At 35.6% G+C, this 18,215-nt stretch overlaps 1 protein-coding gene and 1 non-coding gene across 2 annotated transcripts; one reads left to right on the forward strand and one right to left on the reverse strand.

Moving 5' to 3' along the window:
* Nucleotides 1–1,837: 1,837 nt before the first annotated feature.
* Nucleotides 1,838–2,165, reverse strand: LOC126033439 (small nucleolar RNA U85). Its single transcript, XR_007504450.1, has one exon. It is a non-coding gene; the product is annotated as a small nucleolar RNA U85 (small nucleolar RNA).
* Nucleotides 2,166–11,034: 8,869 nt separating this feature from the next.
* On the forward strand, nucleotides 11,035–13,087 carry LOC126009154 (protein PRRC1-like). The gene is given in 1 exon segment (XM_049773527.1): nucleotides 11,035–13,087. A coding segment is annotated over 1 exon segment (1,341 nt). The 5' UTR covers nucleotides 11,035–11,102; the 3' UTR covers nucleotides 12,444–13,087.
* The last annotated feature ends 5,128 nt before the right edge of the window (nucleotides 13,088–18,215 follow it).

The raw sequence follows: 18,215 nt of genomic DNA on the forward strand, positions 1-18,215 counted from the left end.
AGATAATATCTTCTACTTCTATCCATTTGCTGCAAATTGTCAGATTGCATCATTCCTTACAGCTCTTTAGTATTCCATTGTATATGTTTTCCACATGTTCATGATTCACTCGACTGTTCTTGGACATCTAGATTGATTCAAGTTTTAGTGAGTGCTGGGATAAATAGTGGTGTGTATATATCTTTTGAATGAATATTTTTCTCTCCTGGGAATAGAAACCCAAAGAGGGATTGCTGGGACATATTGCAGCTCAATTTTGAGTTTACTGAGAACTTTCCACACTGTTTTTCATAGCAGTTGTACCAGGCAGTATTCCCACAAGCAGTGGATGAAAGTTCCTTTCTCACCAAGTCTCCACCAAAAGAGATTGTTCCCATTATTTTTAATATGTCCATCATCACTAGTGTAAGATAATATCTCATTGTTGTCTGATTTGGATTTCACTAATGATAAGTGATGATGGGCCTTTTTTCTTGTGTCTATTGCCGATCTGTTGGTCTTCCTCAGGGAAGTGCCTGTTCATTTCTTCTTCCCATTTTTATAATATTTTTGGATTTTGTAGAGTTAAACTTTGTGCATACTTTGCATATCCTAGATATCAACACTTTATCTTATATGCTGAGTGCAAACATTTTCTTCTACTCATTTAGCTGACTTCTAATTTTAGCCCATGTATCTTTAGCCATACAGAAACTCTTTAGTTTGATGTAATCCCATTTGTTTAGGTTTGATGCTATAGTTCTTGCCATTGTCTTCCTATCATTGAAGACTTCTTTGAGGTCTAAGTCTTGAAGTGTTGTGTCTGTTTTTCTCATTGAACTTTATGGATTTGAGTCTAATCTCCAGGCCTTTTTATCCACTTTGAACTGACTTTTGTGTAAGGTGTGAGACATGAACCAATCTTTAATTTCTTACAAGTGGTTATCCAATTGTTCCAACATTTGTTGAAAAGACTGTCGTTTCATTTTATATACTTGGCTCCTTTGTCAAAGATTAGTTGACCATATGCTTAGGGATTTGTCACTGGAAATTCTATTCTAATCCATTGGTCTGAAAAACCTGTCTTTGTTCTAATATAATGCTGTTTTGATCACTACGAATTTATAATAATAGAGTTTCAAATTAGAAAATGGGATGCCTCTTAGTTTCTTGTTTTCAATATGGATTTGGCTATCCTAGGTTTTTATGATTCAACACAAACTTTTAATTGATTGTTCTAAGCCCTTGAAGATATTTGTCTGAATTTGAATAGGGTTGCATCGAATTTAGATGGTAGTCTAGGTAAGGTGATCATTTTGATGATATTGATCTTTCCGATCCATGAGCATGGAATGTTCATCCATTGCTTTAGGTCTTCATTTTTGTTCTGAAGTGTTTTGATTCCTAGGCACTTGATTGTAATGAGGTATATAATCTTCTTTGATGTGTTGTTGGATTTGGTTTGTTAAGATTTTGTTGAGGATTTTTGCATCAATTTTCATCATTGAAATTGGTCTGTAGTTTTCTTTCTTGGTAGTATTTCTGTCAGCTTTAAGAATTAGTATGAGGGGCCAGAGAGGTGGCACTAGAGGTAAGGTATCTGCCTTGCAAGCGCTAGCCAAGGAATGACTGCGGTTCGATCCCCCGGCGTCCCATATGGTCCCCCAAGCCAGGAGCAATTTCTGAGCACTTGGCCAGGAGTAACCCCTGAGCATCAAATGTGTGTGGCCCTCAAAAAAAAAAAGAATTAGTATGATATTAGCTTCATAGAAGGTATCAGAAATGATTCTTGTTTCTTCAATATTTTGGAAAACTCTAATGAACAATGGTAGTAACTCTTCTCTCTTTTTTTTTTCACAGCCATCAGATTACAAAAAGATCTGTGTTCATCCCTCAATGGTCACAACACAAGCTAAGTCCCTTAGGAGCCCCAACCCGATTCCCAAATATACCATGTCCCTACTATCTCATTCCAGTTACCAGTTTCTTCCTGACAACTGGATAAACAGCCTCTAGTAAAGACAGTTCATTCAAAAGTAGGAAGATTATCTTGTTATTCTGCCCTTGCAGAGAACACACAGAGCTCTGTATTGTCCACTAAGGTTAGAGACCCAGTAATTCTTCTCTTAATGTTTGATAAAACTCCCCAATATACCCATCAGGTCCAGGACTTTTATTCTTGGGGAATTTCTTAATTATTGTTTCAATTTCCTACCTTGTTATTGGTCTGTTCTAATTCTTCCTCATTCAATTTTTGGATATTATATATTTCCAGAAATTTTTCCATTTCATCTAGATTCTGTAGTTTAACACAGTATACTTGTTCATATTAAGATCTCAGGATGTCTTTAATTTCTTGCCCCTTTATTTCAAATCTGATTTATCTGAGGCTTTTTCTTTTGTTTCCTTGTAAGTCTTGCCGATGGTTCTTCTATCTTGTTTATGCTTTGAACAAAAAAGCTCATGAGGCTGCAGAGATAGAATAGCAGTAGGGCGTTTGCATTGCATGCAGCCAACACATGACAACTCCGTTTCGATTCCCGCATCCCATGTGGTTCCCTGAGCCTGCCAAGGGCGATTTTTGAGTGCAGAGCCAGGAGTAATCCCCGAGCATTGCTGGGTGTAACTAATAATAATAATAATAATAATAATAATAATAATAATAATAATAATAAGGCCCGGAGAGATAGCACAGCGGCATTTGCCTTGCAAGCAGCCGATCCAGGACCAAAGGTGGTTGGTTTGAATCCCGGTGTCCCATATGGTCCCCCTTGCCTGCCAGGAGCTATTTCTAAGCAGACAGCTAGGAGTAACCCCTGAGCAATGCTGGGTGTGACCCAAAAACCAAAAAAAAAAAAATAATAATAATAATAATAATAATAATAATAATATACAGAAAAAAGAAAAAGAAAAAAACATTCCTGGTCTCGTTAATTCTTTGTATTATTTACTTGTCTATTTGTTTATTTCTGCTCTGGTTTTTATTATTAATTTTTTCTGCTTGTGTTTACATTTCTTTCTTTTCTTTTTTTTTTGTGTGGTTTTTGGGTCACACCCGGCAGTGCTCAGGGGTTATTCCTGGCTCCAGGCTCAGAAATTGCTCCTGGCAGGCACAGGGGACCATATGGGACGCCGGGATTCGAACCGATGACCTCCTGCATGAAAGGCAAACGCCTTACCTCCATGCTATCTCTCCGGCCCCGTGTTTACATTTCTTAATTGTAGGTTTTCCAGACATTTAAAGTATGCCTTTAAGTTGTTAATTTTGTCTTTTTCTTCTTTTCTTATGTAGGCCTATATTATGTTTCCCCCTAATTACAGATTTTGTTGTGCCCTGTAGATTTTGGTGATTTGTTTCTTTATTAACATTAGTTTCAAGGAATCCATTTCTTCCTTGATTTTCTCTTTGATCCAGCTATTGTTGAGCAGCATGTGGTTGTCTCTGGGTGTTAGATTGTCTCCAGATATCCTTTTTTACAATCAACCTTGATCTCTGTGGCATTGTGGTCTGATAGGGTACTTGATATAATTCTTATATTTGTGAATTTATGTAACTTAGACTTGTGTCCTAAAATGAGATTTATTCTAGAGACAGTCTTATGTACTTAAGAAAAATATATTTTCAGCTTTTTGTGGGTAAAAGGCCCTGTATAGATCAATTAATTCCAACCCTTCTAGTTTCTCAATGAGGACTCTTGTGTCTTTGCTAATGTTCTACCTAATAAATCTGTTCATTGGTTATCATTGAAATCATCTACTACTATTACGTTTCTATCCATGTTTCTCACAGTTTGTGAGCAAAAGCCTTTCATAATTTGCCAATACATTTATTGTGTATATGTTGATCAGTGTTAGTACTTCTTGGTCTATTGTTTCACAGATTAATAAATAGCATTCATCCTTTCTCTAATTACTTCCTTTTTTGTTTTGTTTTGTTTTTTTGGGGTCACACCTGGCTGCGCTCAGGGGTTCCTCTTGGCTCTACGCTCAGAAATCACTCCTGGCAGGCACAGGGGACCATATGGGATGCCAGGATTCAAACCACAGTCCTTCTACATTCAAGGCAAACACCCTACCTCCATGCTATCTCTCTGGCCCTACTTTCTTTCTTGAGGTTAAATGCCATTTGGTCTTGTATAAGTTTGGCTTTCCCAGCTTTTTTTGTTTTCCAATAGCTTGAATGATTGTTTTTACATCCTTTTACTCTGAGCCTATATCTACCTTGAGATTTTTAGTTGTGTTTTCTACAGGCAGCATGTGGTTGGGTTTTGCTTCCTGATCCAACCTGCTATCCTGTGCTTTTTTCTGGGAGAGTTTAGACATATCAGGAAACTATTGACAGAAAGGGTTGTTGTGCCATTATATTGTGTAGGGTTGTTGTTGTTGTTACAAGTTCATATTTGGTAAATATAATTTTTCTTTGAGTAGTTCATTTAAAGTCAGTTTTGTTAACAAGAATATCGCAAATTCCTTTTAGGCTGAGAATGCTTTTATCCCTCCCTCCATAAAAATGAGAGGTTTGTTGGATAGAGGACTCTAAGTGAAAAGTTTCTTCATTCAGTAATTTGAACATACCATTCCATTCTTTTCTTGCCTGGAATATTTCAAATGGGAGATCTGGTTTGATTCTTATGTACTTTTCTTTAAACTTCTGTTTTTTCATTTCGTTTACTGCTTTAAAGAGTCCATATCTCTTTTTATTTTCTATTTAGATTACTCTACGTCTTAGTGTTTTCTTGTTATGATCTATTTTGTTTGGCACTCTTTTTTCCTTTTGTTCTTGTAGAGCAGCCTCTCATAGAAGAGGAAAGTTCTTTGCTATTGTCTCCCTCACTACTTTTTTCTTCCCATTTCCCCTTTCCTCCCCTTTTGGCATTTTAATAATTCAGATATTATTTGTATTGTTTTTATTCATTAAGTGCCTTATATTTTCATCCAGTGTTTTGTCTCTCCTTTCCTTTTTGCCTTTTTTTTTATCAATGCTAACTTGTAATTTGTCTTTAAATTTATCAATGAAGTCCTCCACTTGTGTAATTCTAATACTATGGTTAGCTAACATGTTTTTAATTCATTCAGTTCCATTTATATGGATTATCTTATTCTCTGAAAGAGATCTTTTAATTGGTTGGATTATTAATCAATAGATTGCTTAAATTTTCAGGCTAGTGATTCTTTGATTTTTGTTGCCAAAAACATTAAGTATTGATTTTAAGTCCTCATCTAAGAGGCTCAGTTTTTTGGTGGTCTTAAAAGTTTGCCTGGGTCTCACCATATCTCTAATTGCAGTTGTATCATTTAGTTTCCCCATTTTTCTTTGAATTTAGTGGGTTGGAATGTTGGATATTTAGTTTGTTTAAAAAGTGATTTATTGACTTGATCATATAAAAGGTAGCTAGAGGTATATCTGCTTTAGAAATTATTTTCTGAAACATGCAAGGTTATTTCTCAAATATGTTGAGAAATATTGCAAACTAATTCATTGATTTCTTTGACTGAGTTTTGAGGTTGTGTATTTTCTAAGAGAAAGAAGTGTTCAGTTCAATCTTCCTAGGATTATCTGATATGAATTAAAATGTCTAGCATATTCATGATTTGGAAAGAGGAGGATATGAGGGACCTGAGAGTTCCCTCTTGGCAGACACACCTGAGATAGGCCAGAACAGAAAATGAAGTTAGGACCAGCAGCAGTACTGAAATTTTGGAATATTATGTTTTTGTTTGATTCATTTTTATGTTCCTTATTTATTACATCTAGTCAGGATTTTAATTATTTAACTTTTTAATTAAAAATGATTTTTGTTAACTAGCAAAATTAAATCATTAAAACAAATCAGCTAATTAAACAAAATGGATTCATTTTAATATATCTACAGGATATCTCAAATATTTAATTTGCCCATTTTTCTCTTTACCTATCGTTAAACTTTAACAGAGCCAATGTTGGTATTAAACTTTAATGTTAAACAATGGTTAAGCTTTAACAGGTATAGCTCATATAAAATATGATACTTTTGATAATTTGTGTTGCACAGCCCATACACAGGATCCTTACTTTTTTAAATTTGATTTATAAAATTTAACCATATATGGCTTTTATTTCCTCTTTGATAATTGTTATTAAACTTTTTTTAAACTATGGTCACCAACTGATATTTTTTATGTCCTCTCTAAATTTTTAGTGTGCCTTGTCATTCCTTGTGCCATGGCCCCCTTTATTCCATTTTTATCAGTGGCCCTTTGGATTATCCTAGAGTCCAACAGGGGCTATTTAGGCTCTGGTAGAAAAATGCTGGTATAAAATAATCTGAGGTGTTGAACTGATACCATAACAGGTAGGGTAATTGCCTTGCACATGACTGACCCAGGTTTGATCCCCAGCAACCAAATATAACTTGAATTCTGCCAAGAGTGATTTCTGAGCACAGAACTAGGAAAAAACCTTGAGCACCACCAGTATGGCCCCCAAACAAACCAATAAATAAATAATCTGTATGCACATATTTAGGTTTTGCTGAAGATACTTGAAAATGAGTATCTTTCTGGAAAGTAGCAAGAGGTTAAGAACACAAAGCTCAGAAATGTTAATTATTAAATCCTTTCCTGGATGTGTGATTGTTACCAGAAATTCATCCTAGCAATTCACATAGGTATGGCATGTGTTTTGCAACTAAGATAAATCCTCAACATTTGTTTCTAGTCTTCTGAGTAAATCAAGCTGACTTGACGGTTTTAGCATGATTATTCTATTCACAAACATATCAATAAAACATGCCCTGAATACTTCTTTAGAAAATTTACCTTTTAAGAAATTAACTACAGAAATAAATATATTGTCACTTTGTTTTTAATAATGTTAAAAAGAATTATCGTTTAACACAGGGCTGAGTCAAAAGTCCACACTAAAGATGTTATGTATTTAAAAATTAGTTCTGGAGAAAAAATTTTTGTGTTTATAAGAATATCAGTGGGTGGTAGGTTGAACTAGATACAAAAAAAGATCAATATATTCTAAAGAAGTTGATATCTGAAACCAATTAATTGAAAACCTAGATACTGTATGCATATAAGAAATGTGTACAATGAAAGAATTCTAAAAGACAGTATTATTATCATAAAAAGTAAAAATGTGGGGCCAGAGAGATAGCACAGTGGTAGTGCATTTGAGTTGCAAGAGGCCAACCCAGGTTCTAATCCTGGCATCCCATATGGTCCCCTGTGCCTAGCAGGAGCGATTTCTGAGGAGAGAGCCAGGAGTAACCCCTGAGCAATGCCGGGTGTGAGTCAAAAAAATAAAAGTAAAAATTTACTCTCTTTAAAGCTAGGAATATGATTTTTATATATCATCTTTAAATTTTAATTAGTATTATGCCAGTTAATCTGATGATATATTTTGAACTACCAAGAGCATTTTCCTGGGCCTTTATAATTCAGCAAAGTAATACCTCATCCCATTTATTGTAATCTAACAATATAATATACATAATACATATCTTCATTTATATTAAATTAATTAATATTTAAACATTTATGCATATATAAAATGAATATATTCATAAATAACATTAACATATATATGTGGAAAATGAACAGATACTTATCAAATTATATGAAAATTATAAACATGTTTTTTTTTTTTTTTTTTTTTTTTTTTTGGTTTTTGGGCCACACCCGGTTGACGCTCAGGGGTTACTCCTGGCTATGTGCTCAGAAATCGCCCCTGGCTTGGGGGGGACCATATGGGACGCCGGGGGATCGAACCACGGTCCTTCCTTGGCTAGCGCTTGCAAGGCAGACACCTTACCTCCAGCGCCACCTACCCGGCCCCGAAAATTATAAACATGTTATATAAGATAGTAAACTCAAGAAATGCTATCATTTTAATGCTAACCTCCAATGAGAATTATAGAATTAATGTGTGACTACGTGAAAACTTTGTTTCTTTCATGATAAGTAAACCCAATTTATATAATAATAAAATCATTATTCAACACACATGCAATCATCCTTATCATTTTTCTATTACTAGTAGTAGACAAAAAAAGTAAGTCTTCAAAAGGCTGGAGAGACAGTACAGCTAGCTGGTAGTAGGCTTACCATGCATGTGACAAACCTGGGTTCAATCCTGGACAACCAAATGTGGTCCACAAAGCCATGCCAGGAGTAATTATTGGAAAAATAAAATTGTGTAAAAGTATTTGGATAAGCGTGCTTCTATATTACTTTGAGTTAAACCTTCAAGATCTTGTTGAAAGCCACAATTTAGACTCATCTTCCTTTTGTTCTTTTATTTAAAACAGTGGTATTTGGTTCTATGTTGTTTCATAGTGATGGAGACAACTGAAGTAATTTTGCAACATTGCTCAATCACTATTTGGTCAGTTCCCTTAAGAGCAATGTCCACATATCTAGATTCCAGTGACCTTCTTTACCAAATGTCAGCTTTCCTCTAACAATTTGACCAAGCACTTTATTTCTTTATAACCTTGGCTGTGTTTGAATAAATCCAGAGTTGCAATTTCATCCTGTCATAAATATAAACAGGAACAATGAAGTGTTTGTGATTACAAGGTCAGTCAAAAATAAAAAAAATCTTTTAAGATGATAAAAGTTTATTTTGATAAATTTTTGCCTTTACCAAGTTGTATATCATTTGTTTACTTTTGTTATAACTGTTAGATCTTTAAAACACCAATTAAATTACAAATTCTGCATTTTAGTATGATGTAGATAGTGACTCTAAAGAGTATTTATTATAAGGTATCTATAATTAAAATTTGTAACATAATTAGTACTATATATCACTTATAATGTATTATTGATTTAATACATTTTAACTGTACTATTTAGATTCTAGAACAATTATTTTAATAAATAAAAATATATATCTATTTTATATATTTAATGAAGTAATTAATACAAAATGTCTTATTTTCTGTAATACAGATAACAAAATAATAATTTATAATATTACTCTGTAGTTGAAAATTTTACATTTATTACTAAAACTTTTATTTATAAATTCTTTGTGTATACACCTACCCAGTTATCTCTTCATATATATGTATATATATACTGATGTTACTGAAATAAGGTATTTATTAACCATAAGAAATTCTTTACATGACTGAAACCCAAACACAATCATGTATGTAATTAAAGTGTTTAAATAAATTTTAAAAAATTAAAAAAAACATTAAAAAAATAAAAAAAACTATAAAAAAAAGAAATTAAACATGGACAAAGTATAAAGATTGCTTAAATATATTTCTCTTTTAGTCTCCTCCAAATATCTTTAAATACTTCAATAGGATAAATAAACATGGAAAATATCTTTAAAAAATATTCAGTAGATGAGATTTTAGATCAAAGTATTGTTAAAAATTAATTTTTATAAATTCCAGTTTCCAACTATTTTTATGTTATTTCTATATTATTTTTTGAGGGGTAACACCTGGTGGTACTCAAGTCTTACTCCCAGTTCTGCTTTCAGGGATCATTCCTTGTGGAGCTAGGGAACCATATGGGGTGTACAGGTTCCAAACCTGGTCAGCCATACTCAAGGCAAAAGCCTTACCCACTGTATTACTTCTTCCCTAAATTATCTTTTACAATAAGGTGAAAGATTTCAAAGGGTTTTATCAAAAAAGTCACATGTATGATGTTAAGTCATGTAACTCTTTATGAGAATTACCATCAAGCCAGTGTAAGGCATAATTATGTTACTTGGATAAGTTAAATGACTTCCTTTTTCTCTATCACCACTATCAGAAGTCCCACAGTTAAAAACCTCATTATAACCCAAATTATTCTGCATATTCTATCTAAAAGTATTTGCAAAATTCATTTGTCTATTGAAGCCTATGACTAATGTCCTCAAATTCCCCCAAAATTATAAAAATCAAAACTCATTGATATTTTTAGCAAAAGTCTGTTCCTTCAAATTTCACTTCTGCAAAATAATATATCTTACCTGAAGCCATTCCAGATTTCTTATTAGGCTATTATCTGGATAATTCTATCATCAGGAAATTGAGTTTGAACCTCACCCCCATAAGATAAATGTTAGTCATTATGGAAAATTCTCTAAAAAAATAAGTCCTAAGATTCTGCTTTTAAGATTCATGGTTCTAAGAACATGTCTATTATACATTTTTCCATAAAAAAAAGCATTCATAATGTTAGAACAGAAGGATAATGTTAAAAACTAGTTAAAAAAAAATGAAGGCAAAAGAAGTATTTTGAAACTCTTTAGAAAAAAATGAGTATTGAGAATGGCAGACAATTCAACAATTAAGTTGCCAATTAAATTCTGAAAACAAGTACTTTATAGTCATAAAAAATTAGAAGGAATTAACAAAGATCTAGAATTAAAATTTCTCCAAAAACTTACTGGAATTCATTTAATATCAATACTAGAAATGAGCTGAACAAGAGAGAATGGTGTTTTGAAGTAAAAACATATTGAATAAAATAAATGTAAGTAGGTATAGATATATTTAATATAAAGCTTAGGATAATTAGTAAAATATTATTTTTATAATACTGGTATAATATTTTTAAAAGCTATTTTAGCACAATGCAAACAACCAAGAATTTATTTGATTTTTAATATCTTATTATTTATTTAAATATACTATGATCTATTTCTGTATGGATTTATCTTTTCCTCTTATGCTGATGTATATCCTATTTATTGCTGGACTATAACAATCATGAATATGAAATTAAATTAAAAATGTGAAGTTATTAAGGTTTGCAATTTTTCCAGGATTCTGTCTTGTGGAAATTTAAAATAAAATTTAAAAATTGATTCTAAATTTATTACATAGAATTTTATGTTTTAGAAACAAAAATATTGCAATATGCATTATTTTCTACTATAAACAATTTAGAATCAGTTGATAAATTCATTCTAAATATATAAAATAACTCGTATTCCTAATAACATAGTATTACATAAAAGAAACAAACATGTTCTGTTCATACGCTTGATTTCAATTAATTCTACTCTATTAAAAATGTGAAGCTAGGGCCATCTTGGAGGTGGGGTCGCGCGGGGCGCTCTTACCTGCCGCAGTCGTCGTCCACCTCCGCACCTGCGTCCCCGTCCCCAGTGTTGAACGATGATGGAAGAGAGCGGGATCGAGATAACACCCCCCAGGACTCCACCACCCAATCCTATAGGATCTACCACCACCACCCCATCTTCAACTCCAGCTCCTCTTGCTACAACCAGTTCCTTTTCTTCTCCAAGTGCAACACCCATGCAGTCTTTGCCTCCACATGCGTATTCCACCCCACAACAGACCCTCCCTCCGTCAGGCCCTGCAGCACCACTGCCTTTTGTGCCTCCATCACCTGTTACTTCTGGACCCCCACTTACTACTTGTGCTTCACTTCCTGTTGCTCTACCGACTCCTGCTGCCACTCTTGGTAATTCACCTGCACCCCAGTTCCCACCATCCACATCTGCCCCCAGCACTCCTTTAGCTGCTCCCCCATCGGGGCCTCCTACATCAGGATTTTCTGTGGGATCTGCTTACGACATAACAAGGGGACACGCAGGAAGAGCTCCTCAGACGCCCCTGATGCCATCGTTCCCCCCCCCTCCAGTCACAGGTGTTTTGCCAGCTCCCATAACTCAGCAAGCCAGTCTCACATCTCTGGCCCAGGGAGCTGGCTCTCCATCAGCCATCACCTTTCCAGAGGAGCAGGAAAATCCAAGAATTATTAGTGTGCAGGATGAAGCATCTGCAGGTGGACTCTGGGGATTCATTAAGGGTGTAGCTGGGAATCCGATGGTAAAATCTGTGCTTGATAAGACAAAACACTCAGTAGAAACCATGATTACAACGCTGGACCCTGGCATGGCTCCATACATCAAATCAGGAGGTGAACTGGATATTGTAGTGACCTCAAATAAAGATGTAAAAGTTGCTGCCATTCGAGATGCCTTCCAGGAGGTCTTTGGCTTAGCAGTGGTTGTAGGGGAAGCTGGACAATCTAGTATTGCCCCACAACCAGTGGGCTATGCAGCTGGATTAAAAGGCGCCCAGGAACGGATAGATAGCTTGCGTCGAAGTGGAGTGATCCATGAAAAACAGACTGCTGTGTCCGTAGAAAACTTCATTGCAGAATTGCTGCCAGACAAGTGATTTGACATTGGTTGTGTAATAGTTGAAGATCCTGTCCATGGCATTCATCTAGAAACATTTACACAGGCCACACCAATACCTTTGGAATTTGTGCAACAGGCTCAAAGCCTAACTCCACAGGACTACAACCTGAGATGATCAGGCTTTTCGGTGACAGTGGGCGAAGTTCTGGAAAAGAATTTGGTCAACATCAGCCAGACTGACTGGCACGTGGCTTTCACTGGCATGTCTCGCCCACAGATGATCTACAGTGCTGCCAAGGCAATAGCCGGCATGTACAAGCAGCACCTGCCGCCTCGACCAATGTGAGAAGGTGCGAGGACAAACCCAAACTACTGACATGTGAGGAGAGGAGAGAGACATGTCCCTTCTCACGTGTCGAGTTTCCCTGTATCTAACCATAGTTTTTCTGTAGGCTCTGGTGTCATTCCAGTAGATGGGAAGAGATGGGTCCTTTTTTTGTGCTTACAATTTTACATACCAGTTCTTAAAAGAAAATGTAAAACTATTTTTATAGGACAATTTGATACGCCAAATTTATAAGGTATAGATTCTTGTGCTATGTGACCTTAACTTAATGATAAATACTTGATTATTTGGGTGTAAGATTTAACGTGTTTATTTAATGCTCCTTAAAAACATTGTTTTTTTTTCATTCATGTATACCCTCATCTCAGGCCTGATGCTGAACTGTGTCCAACTAGTGACTGTAAGAAGCCTGCATTTTGAAGCACACTCTAACATGGGCCAGAATAACAAAAGTCATCATTTGTGACCATCATGTAGTTGCACATCCTGAAGAGACTAAGTAATTAGTTCTGGCTCTTCAGATTTATTCCATGCACAGTGTAGCCATTGCTGTATGACATCTAAGTGGCACATGATGTGAGTGTATGTAAACCAAAAAATGTGTTGGTTTTGGGTGATGTTACTCTGTACGTTCATTATTTCTGCTTACACTCGTTCTCCCAACTTAGAACTTTTTAAAAGGGAGTTCTTTGGTTCTTAATGGCATTATTTATCTCTTATTGTAAATAAGATTTTTTTCAGTTCCCCATAAACGCTGCTTTTGTCCCATTCTGCCTTTCCTATTTATGAACGTTTCCAGAAACTTTTTCCAGAAAATTTTCTGAATATTTTATATTCAATTTGGTTTATATAGTCCATTATGTTTATAGATAGTGAAAGCTTCTCTCCCTAATATATTTTACCTTTTTGGGATTGATACAAATTAGAATTAGTTTGTCTTATACTATTGAGCTATATATATGCACATTCAAATAAGTTTTTGACGATAGTAACTTAATTTTTATTTACTTTCTATAATTCTTTGGATATAAAAATCAGCATAATTGGAAAGTTTTAAAAAAGGTGTTGAGGCAGTTGGCTGCACTCGCCAGTACATGTCAGTTTTGCTCTTTATCATTTTTTATTGAATCTCTTGATTTGTGATATTTTTTAGCCTAAAGATGAGAAAAATAAGTTAATCCCATCAAACTGAATATATTAATTTTCTTTTATTTCTTTTTTGTTTTCTTTTGGGCCACACCCGGTGACGCTCAGGAGTTGCTCTTGGCTTGGGGGACCATTTGGGACACTGCCGGGGGATTGAACCATGGTCCATCCTAGGTCTGCTGAGTGCAAGTCAAAAACACCTTACCATTGTGCCACCGCTCCGGCCCCTACCTATGTTAATTTTCAAGTAAAGGAGGCTCAGTGAGAGAAGAGAAGTCAGCAGTTGTTATGGCCTAATGAGGACAGAACTTTGTAAATGAGTGGTGGTTATGGAACTCTACCTCTATAACTTTTTCCATCTTTTATGACTAAGAAAGAAAAGGCTTCCTCTACCTTTGTTTCTTTTTTAAAGGCTTCCCTTTTCTAAGGTACTTTATTGTGGCACTGGCTTAACAAGACACAACTAGAACAGTATGCCCAAATTCTCATAATTTCTATGTTTCTAAGTTTCCCTCTTATTAAAAGAGAATATTGCAGCACCTAAAGATACTTAAATTTTAATCTTTTTTTCTTACCAAGTCTTACTTGGGGGTTGTTTTCATAGACCCATAAACAATGGCACCCTGCTGGACTACAGTTTCCTAAAATCCCTAAACAGTATTGGCAGAGTTCTCTGGCTTCGTTGAAGCCAGCTCATTTTCTGCACCTTGTCATTTGGTAAGCCTTCTTCTGCTCTTTGGAACAATGTATGTGGTGAGGCCTAAGAAAGCACATGATCTGGTTCTTTTCTCTGGGTCTTTTTTGGCCCTATCTATCTGTGAAAGAGAAGAAAGCATGACTGGTTCCACATGCTTTTTATCCCGACCTTTCACTTTGTCATGCTTTGACTTCACCATTGTCTATGGACAAGAGAAGTTAACTCCCACAGCATGGCAGCTCTAGCCATCCTTTTTTGATATGTTATTTTATTAGTTAGTTTTTTTTTTATTTTTTATCAGGCACTTCGTTCTGATATGATAGCAGCATAGCATCTTGCTTCCCTTTACTAGTCTTCAAGCTTTACCCATTTCAGGTTCCTTCCTGTTCATTTTCTTTTGATTCCAACACTAAAATTTTAAGGGATGAGTCACTGGGAGCTACTTGCTGTTTTCTTCAACCATCTTAGGAAAAGCCCATCTTTAACACAGATGGTTTGGTTGTCTCTAAAGGTATATACGTTTTGTATTGATGAAGAATAGAACAGATTTAGGAAGAGTAATGTCAGATTCTGTTGACAAAAGCTGCTCAGATTTCCATTCGAGGTCATCCTGCTGTTAGGTTTGTCAAGAAGTCAGGGAACCTGAGCTGTGTGTGTGCCACTGGCAGGCAACGTTGGCTAGTACTTTCTATTCTGAGTTTCTTACCATTTTTATTACCCATTTTTTGTTCTGTCAAGGTACCCATTATTGAGAAAATTTGAAGTGAATGTATATAGCTAAAATAGAGGTAGGGTAGGATAATTAAATGAGAGTGCTGACAAAAGTTTACCTGTATTATCTATTAAAATATGCAAATGAGAAACACTCAGGGTCAACTAAATTACTTTAAAATGTTGGACTTTTTTCTTAGCTTAAAAAAAATTCTACACAGGAATTTGTGTTTTGTGAAGCCAAATTGATACTCTTATGTTCTAAAAGTGTTGGGTTTATGAAAGCATTACTAAAATAAGCGGATTTTTATTTTACTTCCAAAATAGTGTTTATTTTTAAGGTACTAGGATGATGTGCTAGATAGAAAGAATTCTGTAAGTATGTAAATATGTCACAAATAAATAATACCTCGATTTATTTCCAAAAAAAATGTGAAGCTAGAAAAATATATTTCTTAAATAAAATTGGTTATTATTCAGCATTTCCTCTGATAACTAATTTTTTTATTGAAAGAATATTAGTTTATGACATCATCTAGGTATTAGATATCTAGCCTTATAAATCAAGATTTCATTTTAGACAGAATGTTTGCTACTTAAAGTAGCTTCCACACTTTATCATACAACAGACCATTTTTGTTTGTTTGTTTGTTTATTTTTGGTTCTTTTGGTCCACACTGTGCAGTGCTCAAGAGTTACTCTGGCTTTGCACTTTGGGATCATTCCTGGCGGTGCTCAGAGGACCATATAAATGCCAGGCATAGAATTCAAGTTGGCCACATGCAAGGCAATCATCCTACCAGCTGTGCTATTGCTTTGCTCTCTCACCTTATTTAACCTATTTACTCACCTTCCTTCCTCTCTGATCAGCATTATTTTTTTCTTTTTTTTTAATAATGATTTTTATTTTGACCAAAGTGGATTACAAATCTTTCACAATTATATTTTAGGTACATAGCGAATCAGGGGCATTCCCACCACCAATGACGTCCTCCTTCCACCCCTGTTCCCAGCATGCATCCTATATCCCCCTGCTTTATCTCCCGGGCTGTTAGTATAAGTGGTCCCTGCTGTGTCTAGCTTGTTGTATATTGGGTATCAATTTTGTTGTCATGGGCTTTGGATATGGTGTTTAAGTCTCATCATTTTTTATTTCTACTTAATATTCATACGACTGTTTTGGTCTTGCTACCCTCCATTATTTCCCCAATTTGTGAGGCAGAACAAGATGGTTCAAGTTACATGGTTCTGTTTGAAGGAAAGAAAAAAAATGGGGCAAAATTCAAACAAGAAAAAAATGGGAGAAGTCCTTCTAAAGGCTCTAAATATCAAAAAAAAAAATTTTTTTTTTTGTTTTTGGGTCACACCCAGCAGCGCTCAGGGGTTACTCTTGGCTCCATGCTCAGAAATTGCTTCTGGCAGGCTCTGGGGACCATATATGGAATGCCGGGGTTAGAACCACCGACCTTCTGCATGCAAGGCAAGCGTCATACCTCCATACTATCTCTCCGGGCACCTATACATGTCAAATCAAGATAAGAAAGGGAAAAAGGAAGAAGAAAAACATAACATTACAAAAAATATAGGAAAAATATCAAACCAACAAACAAAAAGGCACCTCAGCAATAAAGACAACAGCCACACAATAAATATGGTCCTGAAATAAAAATAAAGCAAAGCCCCACACACACAAATTAATTTGTGCTTCTTTTTTCTTTTTTCTTTTTTGCATAGTCACAGTAAATATTGGGGAGATAAAAAAGAGAATTCCCTTCGCCTAAGAGGTACAGGATTTCTCTGCCCTTGAAGTGTACTGTCATGAGAATAACTACAGGCTCCTTAAATGCTCTTTTACTCTCCCCTAGGTCCTTTTGTGGTGTCTGGAAAATTTCTGCTATGTCATAGATGATAAAATCAGGTCTCTGTAGTTAGAGATCTTGGTAATTTGCACAGGTCAAAGGATGGAGCCTAGGATGGAGTCTTTCTTTACGGTTTTAGAAATTCTGTTTTATCACTGTTGTTTTAAACAGTCTTCGGTAGTTGGTGGTCTTGGATTTTGCATCAATCCTAGGATGAATCCTAGAGTCTTTAATTATGTTTCCAGAAGATCTGCTCATTTGCAGTTGTCTCAATCAAACCTCTGGAATTAGACAACTTGGTTGCTGTACAGATCATAGGCCAAAACCCAGACTAGGGTCTTTTTTATTGGTCTCAGGATAAGATTTGCCCAGTCATAGTTGTCACAGTCAGTCTTCTGTACATAGTGGTCTTGGCTTTTGCACAGATCAAAGAATGATATGTCTTCTGATTTCATCTTATCATTAGGTGGTGGGATCAAGTTGTTGCCATTTCCTCACTGTCAGGATGTCATATAAAAACTGGGATATTAAGAATATCCCAGAAAGAATTTGGTTCCTGGAGCTGTTCTGGAGAACTGTGTCTACCTGTCAGAGGATGTGGCGGAGTTAGGGTTCTGGGTAAATTTCCCACACCCTCTTTACCTGTCAGATGGTGGCGGGTTTTACCTCTGAGTGTGCCTGTCCCAGACACAATGGTGAGCACCGCAGGTCTGGTGGAGCTCCCAACCACAGTCACAGAGCTCCATTGGTCAGGTTGGCCTAGGTCAACTGCCCCTCCCCCTCTACCTGGCAGAAGGAGTGGATCAGCTCCCAGCCGCAGTAACTGAAGCATTCTTTTTCTATTTTATTTTTAAAAAATACTTTACATATTTGATACAGTTTTCCATAATGTAATTTTCCAGATAAGTGAAAGAAAAGGAAAAAGAAAAAGGAAAAAAACACATAAAATTAAAAAGAAACTTAGGTCAAGTTGTTCCCAATTTCCTCGTTGTCAGAATATCCTATTAGAGCTGGGCTATGTTGGTATTTGAGCAGTATTAAGGATGTCTCAGATGGGATTTGGTTCCTGTAGCTGTTGTGAAGAACTGTGTCATTTCTATGCCTGGGATCCAGGGTTCCAGGCTGGACAGCCAGCATCTAATCACCTGGGGTCTAAGTTGGGTCCACATGACATATATTCAAGGTGGGAGATGCCCCTGTGCTGTAAAAAAAAATATGAGTTCTTATCCCTAGTAGATAAGAGCCCATTTTTAAACGTAACCTTACCCCTTTTTTAAGTGTGCCTTTGCAGGAAGAGATGGTGCTACATTATATTGCCCGTGCATTTGGGGGTGGAAAGAGAAGAAAACAGAAGCAAGT

This window comes from Suncus etruscus, chromosome 1, assembly GCF_024139225.1.
Source record: "Suncus etruscus isolate mSunEtr1 chromosome 1, mSunEtr1.pri.cur, whole genome shotgun sequence".
NCBI classification, from domain to species: domain Eukaryota; kingdom Metazoa; phylum Chordata; class Mammalia; order Eulipotyphla; family Soricidae; genus Suncus; species Suncus etruscus.